This window comes from Bos javanicus, chromosome 7 (assembly GCF_032452875.1).
Source record: "Bos javanicus breed banteng chromosome 7, ARS-OSU_banteng_1.0, whole genome shotgun sequence".
Lineage (NCBI taxonomy): Eukaryota > Metazoa > Chordata > Mammalia > Artiodactyla > Bovidae > Bos > Bos javanicus.
This window is the reverse complement of record NC_083874.1, coordinates 11409219-11430872: the sequence shown is the minus strand read 5'-3', so window position 1 is coordinate 11430872 and position 21654 is coordinate 11409219. Positions and strand designations below refer to the sequence as shown.

Sequence of the window (21654 nt, the reverse complement as noted above, 5' to 3'; positions counted from 1 at the left end):
AATGTCTTCTGCAAAACGGGTTTGACAGCAGCACTTGGGACTGCTAGTGACAATGTGACCTCACTGGGGCTGTGGTGAGGCTTGGTGGGGCAGGGTGTGTGCACGCTTGCCCTCGGCACCCTCCAGGCATTAGCTGTGTCTGCATCAGTTATAATTCCCACCCAGGGTTGCTTCCTAGACCAGGGCTTCTCGGCAGCTTGTCCCACAGAGGAGAGGCAAGGCCAACTCAGCACTGAACTCCAGCTTGGACAGTCAAGATGTCTCAGTGGGCTGATTGGTCCACAGATACTTGTGTGCTGGAATTTGTACACATGCACATCTCTGCACATATCCACCTGCTCCAGGAGAGTCTGACACTTGCTAACGCATGGGGACCCCTAGACTCCATCTGGGAGTGGGGGCCCCCAGCAGTACACCAACTTGTCTTCACAAAGAGCATGAGAAACAGAAGGAGAACGAGGTGGTATTAGGGAGGTTTGTGGGCAGGCCATCAAGGAACTGAAAACACCTCCAACCGCAAACAGGTCGGTCACACGGTCTGAGGTCTGGCTAAGGCATCATTTATTAATGGGCTTCCCAGAAGAAATGGAAATCCGGTGAAAAACAAGGGTATGACCAACAAAGCAAGCCCTTTTCTCCTCCAGGAAAGAAACAAATTCTGAACCTTCAGTAACCTCAGCTAAGGAGCTGAAATTTGCAAACTCAGATAAACATCTGGGTGGCCCCGGGCCCCTGGCTCAGAAGCAGCTGGCTTCCTGGGGCCCCAGAAGGCCTGCCACAGGGAGGAGCAGGTTCCCGCCCCACGCAGCTCCCAGGGGAGGCCGATGACAGAGGCAGGGCCTCTCGTGTTTCCCGTGGGAAGCTGACTTCCCCGTCAGCTGAGGGACGGTTTCTGGGGCCCCCAGAACCGGCACGTCAGAAGGTCAAGATAGCAGGGTGGGGGGAGCGAGCACACAGGGTCTGCAGAGGGATTGTTCCCCATTGTTGGGCAGGACATTTCTGGGAGCCAGTGAGCTTGCAGAACACACCACAACCCCAGGCAGTTTGGAACCAGCTACAGATCCCTCCAGGACTGCTCCCCTCGGGGGAGGGTTCCGGCCCCCTTTGCGGTGTAGGGTGTGGGGGCCTTCCCGGCCGGCTTTGCTTTCCGGTAGTAGTTGAGGCGCTTGAAGGTCTCCAGGTCCCGGTGGGTGCTCATAATCAGCCGGCTGGGTGGAAACAGGCCTGGGCTGTGCCCCACCTCACACTCGGGCACACTGGGCTGTTCACATCGGCTCACTCGCTCATGGGTACTCGGGTCACACCCGCATAAACACAGGCATGTGCACAGTCCGCATCAGCCTGCTGCAGGCAGGCTGTGACCCTTCTAGCCCCTCCTTAGAGCCTGACAACTCTGTGAAGGAGAAGCTTCCCAGAGGCCCCTCACGGGGGGGCTGGGCCCAGCCTGGCTCCCCCAGATCACTGGTACACTGGGGCCTCCATCACCCACCCCCGGCTCCATTCCCTCTGCCTGTCCCAGGAACTGTGGGTCCTCGGTGCCAGCCCAGCCCTTACTTCAGGTTGGAGAGCTCCATGACCAGGCCCCTCACGGTGTCCGTCGCGTCCTCTATGCTGGCGGCCTCGCAAGTCTTGATCCCCACTCGTGTCCTGGCGGGAAGGGAGGCAGGAGGAGAGCTCACTGGAGAGCCCCACCAGCCTCCACTGGGGGCGCTCTGCTGAGCCTTGAGCCATCTCTCCAGAGATGAACACCTTTGACAGCCATGACGCCCCCTCCCACCAGGCAGGGTCCTGATGGCCAGCCCCATGGCTCTACCGCTGAAAATACACCCAGAATCTAGCCCCTTCCCCCACCAGGTGGCTCCTGTGGGGCAGTTGCAACACCCTCCTCGGCCCCCACCTCCTGCCCTTATATCCTGTCCCCTCAAGTGGCTTGGTGGGGGGGGCTGTGGAAATGGAAACCCAGCCCAAATCTCTCCCCGCAGCCCTACACCATCCGCCGTGCCTCTAGACCCACCCACTCCCTCTTGTCCCTCTTCCCCCTGTTGCAGCCACACTGAATTCCTGGCCATTCCCGTAGCACTTCTTAGGGCTCTGAAATGTTCTTTCCAGAATGTCTCCTCCGTGGGGGTGGGGGAGGGAGAAGCTGGGAGGGGGACCCTCCCTCTCCCTCCCCATCCACCACAGGTTAAAATCTTAACCCCTTCCCTGCTATCTTTTTCTCCCCACCACTCTGCCATCTGACCAGCTAATAATTTGTCTGTTGCTCACCACCACCCCCCGAGCTCCCACCCAACTAGGGAGAAGCTGTGTTTCTCCCCAGTGCCCAGAGCAGGTCCTGGAAGACCTGGCATTGGAGGGCATCAGTGCCTATAGAAGGGGTAGACAGGCGGGGCACCACCGTATCTAATAGGTATAGCCTGTGGGGAGGGAGCAGAGGGTCATACAGCTTAGCAGATTCCTGGGCTGTCACTAGAGGAACTGTGGTTCTGCTCCCCCTGCTTTAGTCACCCTGAGATGACTGGTCAGCCTGGGCCTCAGTTTCTTGCCTTTTCTCTCTTGGCCAAGGGCCATAGAAGCAGACCCCAGGACCCACCTGGGGGCTTCCAGCCATCCACGTGGGGTTGCATTGAGGCCGTCAGAGATTCACACACGAATCTCCCTCCTTTTTGCTTAAGCAATAGTAGGGGCCTTCTCTGGTGGTTCAGAGGCTAAGAGTCTGCCTGCCAGTGCAGGGGACATGGGTTTGATCTCTGGTCTGGGAAGATTCGACATGCTGCGGAGCCACTAAGCCCATGCTTTAGAGCCTATGCTCTGCAGTCAGAGAAGCCGCCACAGTGAGAAGCCTGTGCACTGTAACAAAGAGGAGCCCGTGCTCTCTGCAACTGGAGAAAATCTGTGAGCAGCAACAAGGACCCAGCACAACAAAAATAAATGTTAAAAAAAACAACAGTGGGGCCACGTTGATTAAACTGCCTCTGGTCCCCAGGCAGGGAGCGGGTGTGTGTGTCTGTCAGGGGAAGCAACATGTGGTACCACAGGTACTATACACAGATGTGTGCAAGGGCAGGGGGTGGGAGGCCCCCCTCTTCCCTGAGGAGGAGGAGCAGGAGGAAGAGAAAGGAGACAAATTGCGCCAAGGGTTGCATGCCTCATCTCTCCTCCACGCCTGCCAGACAGAAACAGAAACTTGGCCATAAATAATCAATCGGCCACCGCTCTGCAGTTTAAGTACAAGGTAACAGGAGAGGACTGTCGCCCTGTGCTGGTGGTCAGCAAGGCTGGGAGAAAGGACATGAACAGAGGTGATGGACTGGGAGAGGGAAGCTCTGGGGTGGGGGGAGAGGACCCTCCCAACACACACCTCCATGGGCTGGAGGAGCACACCCGGTGCCTATAGGAGGGAGAGAAGGTGGCTGCCTTGGGGAACAGAACCAAGCAGGAAAGAAGACGGGACAGACTGGGGACTCTGGAAGGCCGAGGGTGCCAGAGCAGGGGTGGCCCCGAGGTCACGCAGGCCAGTGGCTCCGAGCTCTGACTGGGTCCTTACTCCCTCCATGGAGATTCAAGGAAAGCTCTGGGCTGTCTCTCCAATAAAACGCACAACATGCATTCAAACCACCACAGAGCTGGGGGCACCATCCCAAGGGACCTAGGGAGAGATGCCAGCTTGGGTACAGGGTGCTGACTGGGAGTTCTCCACTCCCAGGGAGCAGGGGGCATGGGAAGTTTGCAAGTGGGAGTGGGAACCTTCCTGGCGGTCCAGTGATTAAGACTGCATTGCAACGCAGGGGACCTGGCTTCGAACCCTGGTGGGGACTAGGATCCCATGCCAAGTGGCATGGCCGAAAAGCGAAAATGAAAAAATTTGGGGACTTCCCTAGTGGCCCAATGGTTAAGACTCTGTGCTCCCAGTGCAGGGGGCCTGGATTTGATCCCTGCTCAGGGAACTAGATCCAGCACGTTGCAACTACAACCCCGAGCAGCCACATAAGTAAGAAATTCAGGGCTTAGCAACCTTATTAGACAGAGAAAAGTGAGGCCCCTCGAGGGAGAGCCAGGGTCACCTCCATCACCCTCATTCACAAAGTGGGAGCTCAAAAGGCAGGGGTAGGGGAGAGGTGGGGGCTGGAGCCCCAGGAAAGCAGCCACGCTCCCCCTTCGAGAGACAAGAGGAGGACTCCGGCCAAGGCAAGGTCCCACGGTGCCTCCCACTCTGCCTACCTCGGCTGGGCCTCAGCACGGGGGCCTCTGTCTGCACACGGGCCGGTGCCAGGCTGGCAGGGGTCCAGCTCGCCTCCTGCAGGAAACAACTGGAAAAGGAGAGTGCGCACACATGTGAGTGACCCGGCTGGGAGAAGGAGAGGAGCCACACAGGTCTGGCTTCTCCTCCACCACACTCGGAAGGCTGAGGCGTGCTTTCCTCCTGCAGAGGAGGAAAAGTGGTGTGGGGGACAGATGCCGTGACAGCCAGACCTGCAGGCCACCAGTCCGGCTGCTCTCGCCCTCCCTCCTCGATACTAGGCCTGACCCTGGGGTCCTCTCCTGGGCCCCAGTCTTCGGACAAGCTGATCTGAGCCACCGGCGGGTGGTTCCATCCCATATTCTCTGTCCCTGACCCCTGAGGCCTGGTGTGGTCTCAGGCCTGTCCTGCGGTATCTAGGAGGGGTCAGAGAGGACCCCGGGGGTGCTGACTGTGGTGAGGTGGGCGGCTGGCATGGAGGGGCAGAGTCGGCCAGATAAGCCCCGAGTTTCATGTCAAGGAAAAGATTTTGCAAATATATTTTGAAGGGAACATTCATAATTAACGGGGGAGAGAGAGCCAGATAACCCTGAGCAGCTTAAATTTCTAAAGGTCAACGGTGGTTTAATTTTCATGGAAAATGTCAGGCTCAGTGGCTCAGCGGCGCAGGTGACGGCTCTTTGCCTCTTTGGAGCCGCTGGCCCAGGGCTGTCTGTTCTTCTGAGGAGACACAAGTCCTGGGTGGGGGATGCCGTGAAGGGTTTGAGCACAACCTGCCAAGGGTCCCGGGATACAAAGGAATGGACATGAGGAACTGTCTGCAGCCCAGCAGCTTTCACTCGGATGACTCCAGCCCCAAGACACATCATAGTGTCTGCAAACATTTTGGGTTGTCACGCCTTTGCAAGAAGGTGCTCCTCGTGTTCAGAGGGTGGGGGCTGGAGGCCAGGGATGCTGTTCAACCCCCTTCCATGTACAGGATGGCGGCCAGGCCCCCAACGCCAGCAGTGCCAAGGTTGGCACGACTGTTCTAGGCAGTGGTTTCTCCCATGCACACAGCCGACTCTCACGGAGGCAACTCTGTGACTTAAAATACAATTCAGGGACTTCCCTCATGGTCCAGAGGTTAAGACTCTTCGCTCCCAATGCAGGGGGTCCCGGGTCCGATCCCTGATCAGGGAACTAGATTCTGCATGGTGCAACTAAGACCCAGCACAGCCAAATTAAAAAAAAAAAACTCGATGCCATGGATTCACTTAAGTTTGGTCATAAGAAATGTTCTCCTTCCCAACAGGGACCACGGCTCCTACAAGGGCTGTGTAGGAGTTTGTCATGACAAAGGTAGTGCTTGTCCTGAAAGGACAGTAGTGCACCGTCCCCCTTCGGAGGCCACCCACGGGGGCCATGAGAGGGACGTGGAAGTCAGGGTTTTAAATGAGGCCCTCCTTACGAGTAGAGGGGGCTCCACTGGCCCTGGGGTGAGCATCATGTCCCCAGGGAGCCACGATAAGAGGGCAGCTGGGTGTGCAGCCAGCCTGTCACTGCTGCGAGTCCCCAGGGCCCCCCCTCAGCAGTGGAGCTCACAGCTGAGCACGCTGAGGTTGCAGGCCGAGACGCCACCCACCGGCACTCTGTTCCCACAGGGCCTTCCTGCCAGGGAGGGTTCCTGCCTTCTGGAACCTCCCCACGGGAACCTGTGCTCGGGTTGCCCAGACTTGTTCAGGAAGGCCCGGCGTCAAAACAGAGCGTGCCTGGGCATCCGCGGCCCTGCCAGGGCAGTGCCTCCTGCAGCGGGCCCGTCCACCCTGGGCGCTGCTGGGTTCCTGGCGCTCCCGGCTCGGTGGTGATTTGAGTGTGCTCGCTGGCGGCACATTCAGCAGGGCTCTCCTTGGCCTGCTAGACGCGCCCAAGGTTCCAGCTGCTTCCCCAGCCCTCTCCCTCAGCCACGGCCCAAGAGGGCAGAGACTGGGAATGACCAAGCTCTTCTTTCCAAGAGAGGGGTGTGCATTTTTCAAGGGCTGGGGCTTTAATTACAACGTTTCAGCTCTGTCCAGAACCTGAGTGCCTACCTCTCCCGGGCGTCTGTGTTTAAAGGCTACGATCTAGCCACACTGTGACTCGCCTTCTGTAATCTTGATTGTCTGGTGATCACAGCAACGTGCGATGCACAGTACAAAGAATTGGAGCCAGGGCAGGGAGGCCCGTGTCACAAACGACCCCTGGCCATCCCTTGGGAAGGCAGCACCTGAGACCCACATTTCCTCGACCCAGACATGGTTTCCCTCCACGGCTGGAACAGCTGGCTTCCTCCAGCTGGGCACCAGATGATGTCCTTTGCTTGTTTGGGGGCTGTATCTTAGGAAGAGACTTTTTAAGGGCAGAAATGACAGGGTACAAAATGCTCACTCTGGGAGAGGCAGATGGAATGGCGCTACTGAAAACCTCATGGGGGCAGAGGCCATCCAGATCTGTTCACTCCTGCCACAGAGCAGGCTCTCAAACCTCAAAAACATTTTCAAACAGGGGACTTGCCTGGTGGTCTGGCGGATAAGACTCCACGCTTCCAATGCAGGGGGCCCAGGTTCGATCCCTGGTCGGGGAACTAAGATCCCACATGCTGCAACTAAGCCTGAGCACCCCAACTAGAGAGCCCGCATGCCACAACAAAGACCCAGAGCAACCAAAATAAAGAATAAATTAATAAAAGTTGAAAAAAATTTTTTCAAACACCCCAAAAATAAAGTTTTAAAACAAGGATGGCCAAAGATGGAGGCCACGTTTGTGAAGTGACATGGGCTCTGTGTTGGTTCCAGGTCAGAACGGTTGAGGCACAGCCGTAGAATCAGGCCACCTGGTTGTGATTCCCTCCTGGCTGCCTCATGGCGGGCAGGTGCCCCACCTTCCTCAGCCTTTCAGCCGCACCCCGTGTGTGGAAAGAGAACCGCCCACCTCTGAGTGTGAGGCCACAAAACACTGAGGCTCAGGTGGGCAGATCCCCAAAGGGAAGCCCTTGCAAATGCCAGCAGACAGGACCTCCCTGGTAGATAAGAATCTGCCTGCCAATGCAGGGGACATGGGTTCAATCCCTGGTCCAGGAAGACCCCACATGCCCCGGGGCAGCTGAGGCCCTGCTCCACAACTACTGAAGCCCTCAAGCCCTAGAGCCCATGCTCCGCAACAAGAGAAGTTACCGCAGCGAGAAGCCCTCACACTGCAACAGCGAAAGAGTAGCCCCCACTCACTGAGAACGAGAGAAAGGCCGCGCAACAGCAGCGAAGACCCAGCACAGCAAAATATATAAATAAATAAAAAGATGCTAACCATCATCTGACAGCAGAGTTGCCCCAAATCTTCAATTTGTAAAATAAAAAACAAAAAACAAACTGCAAAGCACAGTAAGTGAAAAACAAACAAAAACTCCAGCAGACAAACGAAAGTCCATGTGTATGTTTGAAAAAGAATGGTATCAGGCGACCCTAAAGATGGACAGAGGTTCTTCCCAGCAGTGGGGTGAGGTCCCCTCCCATGGGCCCAGTTCTGAGGTCCCTCGCTTCTTCAGGTAGCCCCTTGTGGTCTGGCGCCCTCTAGACACCCAAGGAATCTCCATGCAGAGCCGGGCACTGAGGTGTGCAGGACGCAGGTACACCGGGGGCGCTGCCTGGGCCGACAAAACATGTGTGTATCACGCCCTGGGGCTCCTCAGCTCCCAGATGGACAGGCCCCTCAGAGAAAGGCAGGTTAACCTTCCCAGGACATCACTGGCTCCACACCCACTGAAGCTGTGACTCAGACCCCAGGACTCACCTGCTGTATAAACAGGTCACCACGTGCCCCTTTTCCCCCAACTATTGGACACTTTGGGAGGGCTCGTGGCCGTCTGGCGCCTGCCCTGGGGCATGTGGCTGTAAATCAGGGAAGTTCTTACCTGCTCCGGTGGGGCTTCAAAGCCAGGGGCTTCCAGGGCATCCTGTATTTCACTGTCTGGCAGGAAGTCGAGTTCCAAGGCTGGTGACCCCTCCCAGATGGCCTGCTTGGAAGAGTCAGCGGGGCGCCAGGGCTGGCCTACAGGGCCTGTGGGGGTGTCTGGGCTGTTCTGGCCTGCCCCAGCATCCTGGGGAGGGCCGCCCACTGCTTCTTGGTACATCAGTATAGCAGAGGCTCTGAGGGACAAACCGAGCCCCTGGAGGTCTTGTTTGCGGCTCGGGCTCCCTAGCTCAGCTGCCTTTTCAGCTGCAGGTTGTGACAGCCCAGGCTGCGAGCACACACCTCCCAACCCTTCCTGATCCGGGCCTGGCACCTGGGTCTGACCAACATCTGGGCCCGTTTCTAAGGCTGAAGGGCTGGGATCCCCAGCTCCTAGTGTGGGTTCTTGGGTCTCATGAGGCAGAGGCAGGGAGGCTGCAAAGCACCCCAGGATGTCACCAGGGGGCTCGTCTTCCCACTGTGCCTCCCCTCTGCCTCCACTGGTCACCCCAGTGAGAGGTGTGCTGCTGAGCAGTGCCCCGCTGCAGCCTGCGTCAGGAGCCTTCCCACTGGGAGAGGCGGGCACCCTGGTGCTGACCTCCCCGTCTGACCCAGCCACCCTCAGAGCCCTGTGTTCTGGCTCAGCGGGGTCTGTGTTCACATCTGCGATAACAATGGCCCCAAGTGGTGGGCACCGAGGGCCGCTCCAGCTCCATTCTGCTTCCCTGCCAAGGGTTTGCAGGGGGAGAGGAGGGCCCAGGGCTGCAGATGGGGGCTCTGGGCTCAGGAGGCTACCTCCTTCTTCCCGGAGCCCCTCAAGTTGGTCAGCACCTGCTAGTCCTTGGGCACCTCCCTGCTGGGGGGCTCCTCGCTCTGGCCCCATCTCTCCAGAGTCACTGCCTGGCAGGGGCCCTTTCTGGCCCTGATTGCCTGGAGCCCAACCCTCCTCCGTGCTTCCACTCTTGGGCACATTGGTCCCAGGCTCTGACAGGTAGTCCTGGCCAGCTCTCTCTGAGGCCGAGGGCACCGTCCCCGACTCTGGGGAGGCGTTGGTGGAGAAGGAGGGCTGAGGATCTGCATCACTGGGCCCAGGGGTCATGGGGCTTAGGCCACTGGGCTCGGTGCAGGTGCCATCTGCCTGGGTCTGGTGTCCTGGGTCCCTGGCCTCCTGGAGGGCAAGTCCTGGGGACTCTTTCTGAGGCTGGCTCCTGGTCTGCTGTGCACTGGGTTCTGGCAGTGTTCCCTGTAGAGAGAGAAAGACTCAGCCTTGGGCCTTTAATAATCAACTGCTCTGAAGACTTTTCTAGCCATCACTGCCCCTGTATGAAGCCTCAGATGCCACGAGGCTGACAGTGCCCCCAAACAGGGATCTGTGTGGATCCTGGGTGGGTTTCCCTGGTGGCTCAGCGGTAGAGAATCTGCCTGCCAACGCAGGAGACCTAAGTTCAAGGTGAATAATACTGCAGTGAACATGGATACACAAATATCTGTTCTGTTTATGGATGTTACCCATGTTTTGTTTAATTCATTCATCCATCAACAGACACTTGTGGCCATATGGTTTTTACACCTTCCTCTGAGTCTACTTAATGCCCTGGAGATCCATCCAAGTGGTTATGCGTATCACACTAGTTTGCTCCTTTTTTTTGGAAATTGTGTTCTGTGGTGTCAATGAACCACGATTTGTTCAACCATTCACCCGCTGAAAGATACGTGGAGTGTTTCTGGTCTGGGGAAATTACAAACACAGCTGCTGGGAACGCCTACCAATCACTTTTTAGGGGAGTGTGTTCCAGAGACAGCGAACGTGACCCCTGGAGCTCACAGGGGTAAGGACAAGACAGCATGCTGTAAAAGCCCCCTCGGCTCATGCAAAAGCTTCTGAGAGGCAAAGGGGTTTAGGGACAGAAATTCAGGCTGCCTTTCTTAATTCATTTTTAATTGGAGGATAATTACTTTATAATATTGTGTTGGTTTCTGCCATACAACAATGTGAATCAGCTGTAATTTTATCTATATACATATATAAAATCCCTTCCCTCCTACCTCGTCCCCCACCCCAGCCCTCTAGGTCATCACAGAACCCTGAGGTGAGCTCCCTGTGCTATGCCCGGGCTGCCTTTCTGAGTTTCGCTACTTTCACCCAATTTGGGGCACAGAGCTCTGGCCTCCACAGTTTCAGTGCAGGCACGCTGCCCCGAGTGCCTCTCACAGGCCTGCAGGCTGCTGACACAGCCCCTGCTGTCCACAGATGCCTTTAGTGCTAAATATGGTGGTGGTGGGGCTGTGGAGAGGTGCAGGGCTGTGTGCATGCTCAATCGTGTCTGATTCTTTGCGACCCCATGGACTGTAGCCCGCCAGGCTCCTCCATCCGTAGGATTTCCCAGGCAAGAATACTGGAGTGGGTTGCCATTTCCTTCTCCAGGAGATCTTCCTGACCCAGGAATCAAACACGTGTCTCCTGCATCTCCTGCACTGGCAGGCAGGTTCTTTACCACTGAGCCACCTGGGAAGCCTAGTCATTTGTCAAAGGAAACCAAGGTTGAACTTGGCTGCTGAGGTGGGGCCAAGAGGTGGTACACCTACAGAGCTCAGCCTGGCTGATGGTAGGACCTTACCGAGCTGAACACCCCCATCCTGAGGCCCTCTTCCCTCCTCTCTGCTTGTCTCGTCACTGTCTTCCTGGGTTTTGCAAACTGGGGGACAAACTTCCCCACTGAGTTCTGTGAAGCAGATAACAACAAGAACAAAACAGCAGTAAAGATAAAGGAGGAATGAGGTCTTGGAAATCAAGCGCGAAAATCCCCAAACCGGTTTCTGTCTTGCAGTCTGTGCCTTCCAGCCCCAGTGCACACTCCCACCAGCAGCTGCTGCTGCTGGACACAAACCAGCTCCCCAGCATCTTCTGTGCCTATGTGAGGCTACAGAGCAGGCTCACCTGGGAAGGAGGAAGGGGAACTGGCTCCCTTTCTGGCTGCCCAAGGAGCCCGGAGGGAGCGTCTGCTTCATTATCAGGAGAGCTGGAAGGAGAAAGACAAAACAGGGGAGGTTCTCAAGTCCTCCTACCCCGCCGTTAACTTGTGTAGCGAGACAAACAATGGAATCCAAAGGCAGAGGAGTGCTCAGAGTCTCCAAAGAGGGCTGCCCTGGAGCACCTGCTGAGAAAGGGCGGGGTGGAGAAGGGACGCATGACTGCCAAGAAGCCATTCAGAGTCCCATGCCTAGAAGCCAAGCTGCCTTCTCTGGCAGCACTTTACTCTTCTAATCCCAGTAACTGGCTCCTGGAATAAGAACAGGGATTCTCATTTGGACTGACATCCCAGCCCCCAATTCTACAAATGCTAAAAAGTTGCAGATACAAAAAAAAAAAAACAAAAAAAAACATGCAGTGTCTAAAAACACGGGTGTATTCATAATTGCCAAAATGTGGAAGCAATTGAGAGGCCCTCAGCGGGTGACTGGATAACTAAACTGTGGTAGGCCTTTCCTGATGGTCCAGTGGTAAAGAATCTGCCTGCCAGTGCAGGGGACACTGGTTCAAGTTCTGGTCTGGGAAGATCCCACATACCGAAGGGGACAAGAAGCCCATGTGCCATAGCTACTGAGCCCCTGATTTAAAGCCTGATTACTGAGCCCATGCGTTGCAAGTACTGAAGCCCATGGGTCCTAGAGCCTGTGATCCGCAACATGAGAAGCCACAGCAATGAGAAGCCCACACCACAACCAGAGAGGAGGCCCTGCTCTCCACAACCAGAGAAAGCCTACACACAGTAACAAAGACCCAATCCAGCATGGCCAAAGATAGATAAATAAATAAAATAATTTTCAAAATAAATAAACTCTGGTACATGAAGTGGGACAGCATGCAGTGCTAAGAAACAAGCTCTCCTCTACTCAGTGCTCTGTAATGGCCTATATGGGAAAAGAACCTAAAAAAGAGTACACGTGTGTACAACTGATTCACTTTGCTGTACACCTGAAACTAACACAACACTGTAAATCAATTAGACTCCAATAAAAAAATTTGAATTTTTGACCACACCCCAAGGAATGCAGAACTTCCTAAACTAAGGATCGAACTGGTATTCCCTGCACTGGAAGGGTGGAGTCTTAACCACTGGATCACCAGTAAGTCCAAACTTTTTAAAAATAAACAAACAAAATTATGCTATCTGCTTTTTAAAATAAAATTAAAAAAAATAAACGAGCTCTCAAGCCATGAAGACACGTGGAGATACCTTAAATGCATGTTACCATGTGAAAGAAGCTGATCTGAAAAGGCTATGTATCGTATGATCCCAATTATACGATATTCTGGAAAGGGCAAACTATGAAGACAATGAAAAAGACCAGTGGTTACCCAGGGTGTGGTGAAGGGAAGATGAGTAGACTAGGATTTTTATGGCTGTGAAAGAACTATGCATGATGTTGTAATGATACCTGTTATTATTCCTCTAGTCAAACCCACAGAGTGTACAACACACAGAACGTAAACTTTGGGGCTTCTCTGCTGGTCCAATGGATAAGAATCCACTTGCCAATGCAGGAGACCCGGGATCAGTCCCTGGTCCAGGAAGATCCCACATGCTGCGTGGCAACTTAGTGTGAGTGCCGCAGCTTCTGAGCCTGTGCTCTAGAGCCGGGGAGCTGCAACTACAGAAGCCCTCATGCCTTAGAGAACACGCTCTGCAACAAGAGAAGCCACTGCAATGAGAAGCCCATGCACCGCAACTACAGAGGAGCCTCTACTTGCCACAACTAGCAAAAAGCCAGTGCAGCAACAAAGACCCAGCACAACCAAAATTAAACAATAAAAAAAAAATCTGAAGTAAACAATGGACTGTGGGTGATTAACATGTGTCAGTGTAGGTTCAGTTCAGTCATTCAGTCGTGTCCGACTCTTTGCGACCCCGTGGACTGCAACACGCCAGGCTTCCCTGTCCACATGCTACAAGCCACATTACTGTGGCTTCATCCTTGGTAAAAAAAATGTACCATTCTGGTGAGTGATGGCGGTCACGAGGGATGTGGGAGGGCAGAGGGTATATCAGAAATCACTGCATCTTCCTCTCAATTTTATTGTAAACCTAAAACTGCTCTAAAAAAATAAAGTCTTTTTTAAAAACTGGTGAGACTTACGGTTATATCCAAACAAATGTGGATATATATATTGTAAAAAAAAAAAAATCAGAATCTGGAACTGAAACTTCATGATTTCAACTTTAGAAGTAGAGCAGGATAAAGCACGAAGCTACGCTAATGGGCTTGGATCGTGCCAAGGGAGGTTATGGAGACAGAATAAGTCTAGATACTGAGAGCAACCGTCTGCTCAAAATTTTTTAATTGGGATGGGTTGTTTGGGCGGCTTCTGGGGTACTGGCAAGGTTTCATTTCTCAACATAAATGTGCTAGGCTGATTGATTCATGTTGCTTTTTTTCTGCTACATTTCCGCACAGGCGGTATTTCTTAATAAAACATTAAAAAAACAGAAACAAAGGGATTGGAACCCACTTCTGCGGGTTCTGATTATTCTTTTGGACTCAGACAGCAGGGTGGGCAGCAGCCATGACCCCATCAGACCTGATGGCCTCTCTGGGGTGAGGGACATGGTGACACCATCGTGTGTGTCTGGGAGAGTGGCTTAGCTGTGACATGTGGCCCCTCTCTTCCTATCACACATGCAGCTTTAGCCCTAAGACTGCCAAGTCCTGAGATCAGACATGCACCCCAGAAAATGGTCCTGTCAGCCTGACCGCATGCCTTACTTTTTCATGCAGAAAATGTGCTATACCAATCCACAGTGCTTTCTCTGAAGACTTCGGAAAGCAGGAACTTTCCTTCTCCCAACTCCTAATAACCCTTTCTACTTTGCTGCAGTTACATATGGCTTACCCCCATGGAGACTAAATGGTTCGCCAGAGATTTCCTTTCTTCCCACCGTGTTTAATTACATATTTCTTGAAAATATATGGGAACTGGGAAGCCATAGTAGTGAAGGCACAGGAACCAGACGAAGCCAGAACCACAGCCCACCCTGTATGAGCTTAGTGGCCCTGGGTAAGTCATTTGATTGCTTGAACCCTCAGAGTCTTCATCAGTCAAATGGGGTTAAAAACCTGTGTCACAGTGCCATGAGGATTAAATAAATGGATGTGTGTAAAGTATTTATTATTAGCACACTTCCTGGAACATAAAGATGCTTAATCCTCTCCTATAGGTTATTATTTCACAGACCCACAACTCCTTCAGTCCCATTAAGAAGGAATATGGGAGGACTTCCCTGGTGGCACACTGGATAAGAATTTGCCTGCCAATGCAGGGGACACAGGTTCAACCTTTGGTCCAGGAAGATTTCACCTGCCATGGGGCAACTAAGCTTGTGCACCACGACTACTGAGCCTGTGTGCTACAACTACTTATGCCCACATGCCTAGAGCCTGTGCTCCACAACAAAAGGCGCTGCAATGAAAAGCCTATGTACTGCAACGAAGTGTAGCTTCCGCTGTCTGCAACTGGAGAAAGCCCATACGCAGCAACAAAGACTCAGTTCAGCCAAAAATAAATAAGTAAACAAGAAATAAATAAAATTTAATTTAAAAATATATATATATATATATACTTTTCTCACTAGAGAGGAGTCTCTAAAGCAAAACTTCAAGAACCTCAATCCAAGGGCCCTGACCCCTGTCGGGGAGGCATAGCACTGGCTGGGTCATCTTGGCTGGTTCCCCGTCCTTTGCATCCTGTCCACTAGGTCACTGTGCTGTGCCCACCATCAGCGGAGAGGCTTGCTGGATGTTCTGAGCCACCTACCTGGAGGCTGCCTGTCCTGGTTCCTCCCTACTCTGCTCTGCAGAAGGAGTGAGTCCTGATCCACCTTCTGATTCTTCAGGGTGACGCCAAGAGTCTAACAGGGAACTCTGGCTGGTGGCCCCATCAGAGTCTTCTATCCTTGGGTTCTTTGGAAGTTTCGGAAGATGGAGTCCTTCCCTTCCTGGTTTGGAGACAAAAGAAGATTAAGAAGGCTTCCCTTCATGGTGGTCCAGTGGTTAAGAATCTGCCTGCTAATGAGGGGGGACACAGGTTCAATCCCTGCTTTGGGAAGATCCTACGTGTCACGTGGCCACTACTGACACAATTAGGATAAATTACAGGAAAGTCAGTGTTGTCTAGTGGAACCCAACAAGAGAAGCCACCACAATGACAAGCCTGTGCCCCGCGATGAAGAGCAGACACTGCTCGCTGCAACTAGACCAAAGCCCTCACTCATCAGTGAAGCCCCAGCACAGCCAAAAATAAACAAATGAAAAGAAAAAAAAAAGAATTGAAGGGGTGGGGGACAGTGGGAGCACACACTGCCATGACCAACAACCAAACACATCTGGGTCGCTGATGCAACATGAGCAGGCTTGTGCAAAGGGCAGGAAATTCCTGCTCTGATGCTTGCTTGGAGAGTGAGAGATGGGATGGACTGTCATCCAGGTGGGACCCACGAACTTATGGGGCCATGGGATTCAAAGGCTTTTAACTTGTGGTCTAGTCATGACAGATGCTGAATCCTGAGGTGACCTGGCCTGGCTCAGAATCACAAGACAACCTGTCCAGCTGACTGTTTCTCTGGGGAAGTGGTGAGAGGTGTGTGCTGGTTCCCTTGGATCTCAGCTCAAATTGTCCCTACAGAGGGGCCATTTTTTTGTTTTTTTTTTTTTGGTGAGAGGGCATGTGGGATCTTAGTTCCCCAACCAGGGCTCAAACCTGTGCCCCCTGTGGAAACACAAGAGTCTTAACTACTGGACCACCAGAGACATCCCTGGAGGAGCCATTCTTGCCCTTTCTATAGAGCAACTCCTCTAGAACCCATGCTCTGTCATATTCACTTTACATCTTTTCTGCAAGCGTCCGATGTACTAGGTCATTTACTGTCTCCTCCACTACAACATGTCCATGCAAAGAGGGGCCTCATTTATTAGTGGCTAGATGAGCACCTAATAAACTGTTCGTGCTCAATAAATGGGGCTTCCCTGACAGATCAGTTGGTAAAGAATCCGCCTGCAATACAGGAGACCCTGGTTTCATTCCTGGGTCGAGAACCGCTCAATAAATACTTGGAAGATGACTGAGTAAACGCATGAGAAAATCCAGATCACCTCCCAGAAAATGCGGATGACATTAAATTTTATGTACCACTCTGGTTTTCCATGACACTTGCAGAATATCCAACCTGGGAAAACTGGGACCCAGAGTCATCGAGCGGTAAGGAGCTGACTTCTCAGCTCGGTTGCCTCTTGGTCCCTGCTACATTCCTAAAAATACCTTTCCCATCACTGAAAGCAATTCAGAGCCTAAAGGTGCTTATTAACTTCTATTTGTTTAATGAAGGGAATTCCCTTATATAGAAATTGCCAGTAGTGGCTGACTTGGCAGAATGCTCCAAAATCTGGCCCCAAATGAACCATTTATTCAATGAACAAATAATAAGGGTTGACTCTAGTTCAGTTCCATGCCAGACACTGTCCTGAGGAGTCAGGTATGTTATGATAAAACTTCGAGGTAGAGTCTTCATGTTATGCCCATGTTACGGATGAGCAAGCTGAGGCCTGGAGAGATCAAAGACTCTGAAATGGGATTCACGCAGTCCAGCTCCAGAGCCTTCACACTTAAGTGTACCCAAACACTTACTGAACACTTACTATATACTGCATCTCCTCTGACCAGGCAGTGAGAACAAAAAGATAAACCAAACTCAGGTCTGATTTTTCTGGAGGTTGTCACAAAGACCTTTCCAAACTCAGCTCCTTATATTGTTGTTCAGTTGTGTCCGACTCTTTGTGACCCCCATGGCCTGGAGCATGCCAGGTTTCCTTGTCCTTCACCATCTCCTGGAGCTTGCTCAAACCCATGTCCATTGAGTCAGTCACGCCATCCAACCATCTCATCCTCTGTTGTCCCCTTATCCTCCTTATATATCTTGAAGTAAACCCACTGAGAGTTTCCCAGGTAGCTCAGTGGTAAAGAATCCGCCTGCCAATGCAGGAGACCCTGGTTTGATCTCTGGGTCAGGAAGATCCCCTAGAGAAGGAAATGGCAACCCACTCAAGTACTTCTTGCCTGGGAAATCTCATGGACAGAAGCGCCTGGAGGGCTATAGTCCATGAGGTTGCAGAGTCAGACACAAGTAAAACAACAAATCCATTGAATGAGCTCCTTTCCTCCAACACTGAATGCTAGGGGCCTCCTCAGCGTCCATTTGGCTTTTTGGGTTCCACTAGACCACAGTGACTTTCCTGTAATTTCTCCTAATTCTGTCCGTTACAGTTCACACAGGCCAATTTAGAACTCTACCCCACTGCTGTGTATTTGATTAGCTCCCTTGGTCAGAAGCATTTTTCCTTTACCCTTGACTAGACTTTGAAGGTATCAACTGCAGGATCTAAATCTCATCTTGATCTCATCTTCACCGTGCTTCCCACTCCTGCCCACCTTATGGACCCACCCTGGCACTGCACCCAGAGCAAAGCTCCAATGAATGCTTCTTATACAAACACATTTCCATTTTGTGGTCTGCCAGGAAATGCAAAAATATAGCCGCTTCATTTGTTTAGTTTCTTAAGAAGTCCAAACACTAGCTTGCTTTGCTCATCCAATGGACATTTATTAGTACCAAATAAAAAGCAAAAATACCAACAGGAGTGAAGAGGCTCCCATTTTCTTCCTGTGATCCATCCCCACAGGATTAATTTAAGAAAAACGAAAGCAGAACCTTGTGTTCAACACTAAAGGCCAAAGACATCAGGAGGGAAAGGGTTTTTTCACCACCTGCCAGAATCGTTTTTCTTTTTCCCCACCCATCCAGGACACACAGAAAGAACTTTCCTGGGCCAGCCCAGGGTCCACTGAGCTGAGGAGTCCACTGCCAAGAGAGGCCCCAAATGACCTGCTGTGGGTGGGCCTGGCTGGCCCCAGCTTCCTCCTCCAGTGTCACAGAAATTCCTGTGCCTCCAAGCAGCTTGTTACTCATCTCTGCACAAACATCTTTTTTTTTTTTTTTAATAATTCTATTTATTTATTTTTGGCTGTGCTGGGTCTTTGTCCCAGCTCAAGCTTTTTTCTAGCTGTGGTATGAAAGCTTCTCACTGCAGTGGCTTCCCTTTTTGCGAAGCACAAGCTCTAGGGCACACAGGCTTCAGTAGTTTGGGCTTTGAGGCTCTAGAGTGCAGGCTCAGTAGTTCTGGTGCAGGGGCTTACTTGCTCCATGGCATGTGGGATCTTCCCAGACCAGGGCTCGAACCCCTGTCTCTTGCACTGACAGGTGGATTCTTTACCACTGAGCCACCAGGGAAGCCCTTACACCAAACATCTTTGATCTGTTGATTTCTTTCCTGCCCTACATCCTACTCTTGAAGTTCATTAGCCACTAGGTGAAGGGATCATTCTTAAATTTTTAAGAAATTTAAATTCCTTAGCCAATGACAGCAGAATGGAGCTATACCACATAATACTGGATGTTTTCCTTCTGAACGAGGCAATTCTCTATGTGTACTGAGAGGTAAAGATGATCTTCAAAACCCATGAAGCTGAAAATCAGAGGTTGCAGATCAGTATGTTGATGATTATATTCACCCAGTAAAAACACTGTATTTGTGTATATAAAGAAAAATCTGGAAGTAGGGTACTGAGATTTATTTCCTGTTTTTTATGCTACACGATGTGGTTGATCCAGGCTTCCTTAGTGGCTCAGTGGTAAAGAATCTGAGTGCCAATGCACAAGACACGGGTTTGATCCCTGGGTCAGGAAGATACCCTGGAAAAGGAAATGGCAACCCACTCCAGCATTCTTGCCTGAGAAATCCCATGGACAGAAGAGCCTGGGGGGGCTACAGTCCATGGGGTCGCAAAAGAGTTGGACACAACTGAGTGACTAAACAACAACGTGGTTGACCATCATCCTATGGTTATGGGCGGCTTTAACATTAGCGGAAGGTGAGCAAAGGGTAGACTGAACTCTGAAATATTTTTACAACCTTTCTGTAAGCTCAAAATTGTTTCAAAATGAAAAAAATAATAATCTGAAAGGACAATCGTAACAGCAGCATATATTTGTGTCCCGCCATGCATCTACTTTCAGTGCTTTACAAATACTAATCCACATGTGAGCTCTAGGGCAAACTTCTCAGCTTTGGTACTATTGACATTTGGGGTACTACTGGCATTTGGGGCCAGGTCATTCTGGGCTGGGGGTGCTGTCCTCTGCATGCTATGATTTTGAGCAGCATCTCTGCTCTCGACCCATGAAATGCCAGTACCTCTCACCCACCCAAACAAACACACCAGTTGTAAAACCCCACAGTGTCTCTAGGGACTTCCTTGGTGGTCCAGTGGTTAAGACTCCTGCTCCCAATGCAGGGGGTTCAATCTCTGGTCAGAGAACTAGATCCCACCGGCCACAACTGAAAGATTCCACATGCCACAATTAGGACTTGGCATAGCCAAATAAATGAATCAATACTTAAAAAAAAATGTCTCTAGATATTGCCAAATGTCCTCTGGAATCAAACTGCTCCCCGCAACAGGATGAGAATCACTGTTCTAAAGGACAAGGTAGGGAGGTGGGAGGGAGGTTCTAGAGGGAGGGGACATACTTATACTTATGGCTGACTCATGTTGATATGTGGCAGAAACTAACACAATATTGTAAAGCAATTATCCTCCAATTAAAGATAAATTTTAAAATATTTTAAAAAGAAAATGGTATGTGCTCTTTATTATCCCCTACTTACAGGAGGAAAGTGAGACAAAGAGTAAGTTATCTGCCATCACACAGGGAGATGAATCTAGGTTTTTTGCTCAAGCCACATACCAGCACATCAAGCTCTATTCACAGGTCATCTCTGAGAGTGGACCTGTATAGAAGCTGTACCCCTCCCTGAAGCCTGCAGGCCTCCCCTAGGCTGTGGGATCCCACTATAGGCTGGAGGAAGCTCCATAAAGCTTTCACTTTTTACTATAAGCACTTCTCCATAACTTACACTTGCACTAAGTCATCATGTGTATTAAATCATTGTTGTTATTTTAAGGAGCTTGGTGTGGTCACCTTAGCATTTCTGCAATAAGCCCACATTCCTCCTAAAAGCAGAAGCAGCAATAAAAATGTGTCAATTTGATCATCCAAATACCTGAGGTCCGAAGCTTCTTCCTCTTACTCATTTTCTCTCTCCCTAGAGAAATCTGAAAACAAGGAGCAAACCTCATCATTACAAGCAGTTCCTATCTCTGGGTTACAGGACCCAGTGGCCTTGGCTGAGGCCACCTCTCCTCCACCTAGACCTATCTGGCTGCCCCAGGGGTCAACAGAGCCCCAGTAGGGCAGAGGATGGGAATCATAGCTACCTTAGGCTATCTCGGGGTGAGAATTTAAACTTCTCCACGCTGCAGAGAGGGAACTGCCTATTTTCTGCCCAGGATCTGAGAGCACCTGGGCCGGGGTATGGCCCCTCTAGTCTCTAAGATGGGGCAGCCTATGTGAAGCTCCCTTCCTCCAGGCTGGGGTACTTGGGACCCTTCCAGGGACACCCCAGGATTTTCGAGGTGACACATGGGGCCTGCAAGGTAATCTGAAGGCTTTAGAGGGGACACTTGGGGACCTTTCAAGGGATGGGAAGGCCCTTTGGAGGATGCCTGGGGCCTTGGGGGAGGCCGGAGTCGCCACCACAGGTCCATTCCTTCCAGCCTAGGAGCCAGACAAGCCCAAACTGACCTGGGCCAGAGAAGATGTTGAGGTCCCTCTGTCGTTACCAGGAACTGGGAAGGTCTACCTGGACCTGCTGGGGGATAATTCGGTTATTTCTGTAAGGTTTTGTTTTGTTTGTTTTTTTTTTTTAAACAATTAAAGGCAAAGTTGTCCCTCACGGAGGCCGGGCACCTCGAGGTCTGAGGCCCGAGTGCTGCGGACCTGGCTTCTGGTGACCAGGCCCATCCTAACCCTACCCTGGGCGCCGAAAGTGAGAACTGCCTAAACCAGGAAAGACCAGAGCTCGCAGGTGAACCGGCCACACCGTGAACCCAGAGGCCGCCACCACCCCTCACACCTGCAATCGCTCCGCCTCTTTCCCGCGCACTACGAGGCCCTGCCGCGCACGCGCTATGGCGGAACCTCGCTTCTCCACTTGCGCACGCTCCGCCTCTTTCCCGCGCAACCTGCCGGCACCGCCCATCGCCGGCAACGCGCCTGCGCACTCGCGCACTGCCTGCCGGGAATTGTAGTTTCTGTGTTGTGGGCCCGGCAAGTCCAGGGGCTGAGCTCCGGTACCGCGGCGCCCGAGGGCCAAGGCGGAAGTGGGGCAGCCACCTGGGGGCCGAGGGCGTGGGGTCGGCGGTCTCCGGGCGCCGACAAGGGGCGTAGGACTCAGGAAGGGCGTGTGCGCTGCCATAGGCCCCGGGGGAGGAGGCAGGG

General features: G+C 52.2%; 1 protein-coding gene across 4 annotated transcripts; it reads right to left on the bottom strand.

Annotated features, from left to right (window-relative positions):
* Positions 1–544: 544 nt before the first annotated feature.
* BRME1 (break repair meiotic recombinase recruitment factor 1) lies at positions 545–21631 on the bottom strand. 4 transcript variants are annotated; one of them, XM_061421909.1, is made up of 10 exons: positions 21290–21376; positions 20959–21022; positions 20378–20429; positions 15018–15198; positions 11142–11223; positions 10822–10926; positions 8166–9446; positions 4222–4310; positions 1555–1647; positions 545–1208 (listed from the first exon to the last, which is right to left on the bottom strand). In XM_061421909.1, the coding sequence occupies exons 3-10, from the start codon at positions 20406–20408 to the stop codon at positions 1055–1057; spliced, it is 2016 nt and encodes a 671-aa protein (XP_061277893.1). In that variant the 5' UTR covers positions 20409–20429; positions 20959–21022; positions 21290–21376; the 3' UTR covers positions 545–1054. The 4 variants fall into 4 exon arrangements, with proteins under 4 accessions (XP_061277893.1, XP_061277894.1, XP_061277892.1 ...); XM_061421910.1 differs by having other exon boundaries at positions 20959–21025; positions 21290–21353; XM_061421908.1 differs by lacking the exon at positions 20959–21022 and having other exon boundaries at positions 21290–21631.
* Between the last annotated feature and the right edge of the window lie 23 nt (positions 21632–21654).

Excerpts from the sequence above, each read along its gene's own strand:
- BRME1 (XM_061421908.1), bottom strand. The coding sequence starts at position 21,631 with ATGGCAGCGCACACGCCCTTCCTGAGTCCTACGCCCCTTGTCGGCGCC. Across the intron at positions 11,224-15,017 it reads CCAGGACAGGCAGCCTCCAG|CTCTCCTGATAATGAAGCAG; the intron begins GTAGGTGGCTCA and ends TTCTCCTTCCAG. Across the intron at positions 4,311-8,165 it reads TTGAAGCCCCACCGGAGCAG|TTGTTTCCTGCAGGAGGCGA; the intron begins GTAAGAACTTCC and ends CTCCTTTTCCAG.